The sequence below is a fragment of the Brassica napus genome, chromosome A9 (genome assembly GCF_020379485.1).
Source record: "Brassica napus cultivar Da-Ae chromosome A9, Da-Ae, whole genome shotgun sequence".
Classification (NCBI taxonomy): Eukaryota; Viridiplantae; Streptophyta; class Magnoliopsida; order Brassicales; family Brassicaceae; genus Brassica; species Brassica napus.
In genome coordinates this window covers 15,423,829-15,426,386 of record NC_063442.1, presented here as the reverse complement: position 1 = coordinate 15,426,386, position 2,558 = coordinate 15,423,829, and the positions used below count along the sequence as shown (strand labels likewise).

At 34.4% G+C, this 2,558-nt stretch overlaps 1 protein-coding gene across 1 annotated transcript; it reads left to right on the top strand.

Annotated features, from left to right (window-relative positions):
• Positions 1-282: 282 nt before the first annotated feature.
• BNAA09G18790D lies at positions 283-1,138 on the top strand. Its single transcript, XM_013858529.3, has 3 exons — positions 283-378; positions 507-665; positions 746-1,138. Exons 1-3 carry the CDS (start codon positions 361-363, stop codon positions 1,001-1,003), a joined length of 435 nt encoding a protein of 144 aa, XP_013713983.1. The 5' UTR covers positions 283-360; the 3' UTR covers positions 1,004-1,138.
• Positions 1,139-2,558: the final 1,420 nt, after the last annotated feature.

Sequence of the window (2,558 nt, the reverse complement as noted above, 5' to 3'; positions counted from 1 at the left end):
AGTTGAAAAATTTGATAATTTACTTTATACACTCCATCAATGTATTTCGTGTTTTGGAGTTGACACCAATTGCTACTATTAAAAAAGATCCACAAAAAATTTTGTTACCCATACACCATTTGAATTATGTGAAAACGGACCTAAAAAGCAAAGAAAAAAATAGTGGGAGGTTAAGGAATCTTTTTCTGCCTCCCATCTTTTTTCACTGTGGGGTTAAAAATCACTTCTTTTCATGCGAGACCAACTTTTATTTATATATTTTTACCTCTGCACTTTATCTTTTCTTTTTACCTCTTTAAACACACACACACACTCTCACAATCACAGCCCCCTCTCATCTCCTTCATCTTCATCAAGCTCATGGACTTCGATTCCTCAGTGAGTTTTTCCTTTCCCCTAACCAAATCTTTCTTTACTGTATAAGTTTGACACTTTATTTTTGAAAACTGCATAAGACACCCATTTGCTCTAATGTTTCTCTTGTTTTCTTGGACTTCGTTAATTAGGGCAAAGAAGCTAGTGAGGAGGAGACAATTTTGATGGAATACGATGAAGAAAACAACCAGCTCGACATAGAATTTTGTCCGGTTGAGCATCCGGTTGAACCGGAAGAAGAAGATCGCCCGGTTAAGTGTCCCGTACCAATCTCATCTTCTCTCATCCACGTAAGTTTGGTTTTGTTTGAACTTTTTGAAGATACACCAAGTTTCTCACTTAATGATAAAGATCCATTTTAATTTTGAAGAACTCAACCGAGAAACCAAAACCGGGTTGGGTTAAACACAGAGCCAGCTGTGACACTCCGGTTTATCCAACGCCACGTCATGTCCGTAACGTAAGGAAGAGACACAACTCGTTCGTCGAAGAGAAGAAAAGTTTCTTCACGAGATCTATGATTCCGACATCGACTCTTCGGTCTCATGATGAAGAAATTACAACGTCTACAAGATCTAACGTTACAATCTACCGAGTTCTTCAACAAGTTCACGAGTTCGAGCCGTGAAAATTTAAAATCTCTGCGTTAAGATCGTTGAGATGTTTTCTTTTTGCCTGATTTTTGTTTTGTTAAAGCGGAGTGTATCTCGCTATGTAGTACCAAAGTTTCGGTATACTTGTTATATTATTTATTTGGTGATAACCGGTCCGGTCATATTCGTTTAGCTGCTAAAAATACACAAAGAACACAGCTTTCTTCACAGCCCAAAACAAACACGTATGTATGTTATATAGAAACTTGTGACCATACTTAACTTTCAGACAACCAGTACACAATGAAAGATAGAAACTTGTGACCTTGTAAAGAATAACAGATTAAGTTTTATTTTGTACTCTTCACTCTCCATATATCTCCTATAAGTCAAGCCACCTTCTCTATTCACAAGTCTGCATCTTCTTCATTATCATATACATCATTATTAAGATTTAACTTCACAAAATAGAGTCAAAGTCAGCCTTGGAGAAGTGAGTCTGGCTCAGAGCTATATATCCATGTTTAGGTAGTGGAAGCAGTATCATCTACCATACACGTCTTCCCTTTGGGTTAGTAAGAGATCTTGCCTCTTCCCGTCCCGTGGACCACAGTCCCATAGACTCCAGGCTCACAACACTGCAGCACATGGACCTCAACCTCTCCCTTATGAGTTCTCACTAATTCTATAATTAGGTTGTTAGTGCATCTCGAACTCATGACCTCACCATTTAACAACTTTTCCACAGGAAAAACTGTCAATTGTCAATTGTTGGTGACAGCTTGTCATGTGGGAAAGTTGTTAAAGGATGAGGTCCTGGGTTCGAGGCACATCAACAACATAATTATGGAATTAGTGAGAACTCATAAGGAAGGGGTTGGGATCGATGCGCTATAGCGCTGTGAACCTGGGGTCTATGGGACGGGTGGTCCACCTAGAAACGAAAAGATTAATGAAAAATAAATAAAAGACTATCAATTAAAATTGTCTCTAATAAAATCTCGTTATGACCCAAACAATCATCCTTTTAGGAATAGTTTATAATTAGGATAAAATTGAACTAACTGTTTTTTCTTGGTTATAATTAGCATAAAATGTGAATAGTTTTGTTCTTTTATTTAGTATGGTTGGTTACTCATCTTACATTTGTAAGTATATTTGTAATATTATATAGAACATAATATGTGTTGTCTAAAATTAACATTAGAAGAAGAAAAATGAAGAAATTAAAATATTGATTCTCCAAGTAAAAAATTAAACGATTTATTTTGAAAAGAAAATTGCACATCTCTTTAATCCGTAAATACTTTATAAATATAAATATCCTAATTATTAAAGAGAAATACCCAAGGATAGCACTAAAAAAGTTTTGGTCACAAATATAGACTCTAAGAATAAAAATGACTAAAATATTTCATTAAATAGGTAAATATACATTTATACCCCTAAGATTAACTAATCCAAACCTTAAAGTTTAGATTTAAAGGGTAGAGATTTGGGATTGAAGCTTAAAATTTTATAAAATAAAAAATTAAAATTAAAATTTTGAAAATAAAAATTTTAAAAATAGTTTCAAAAACTATTTTCGAA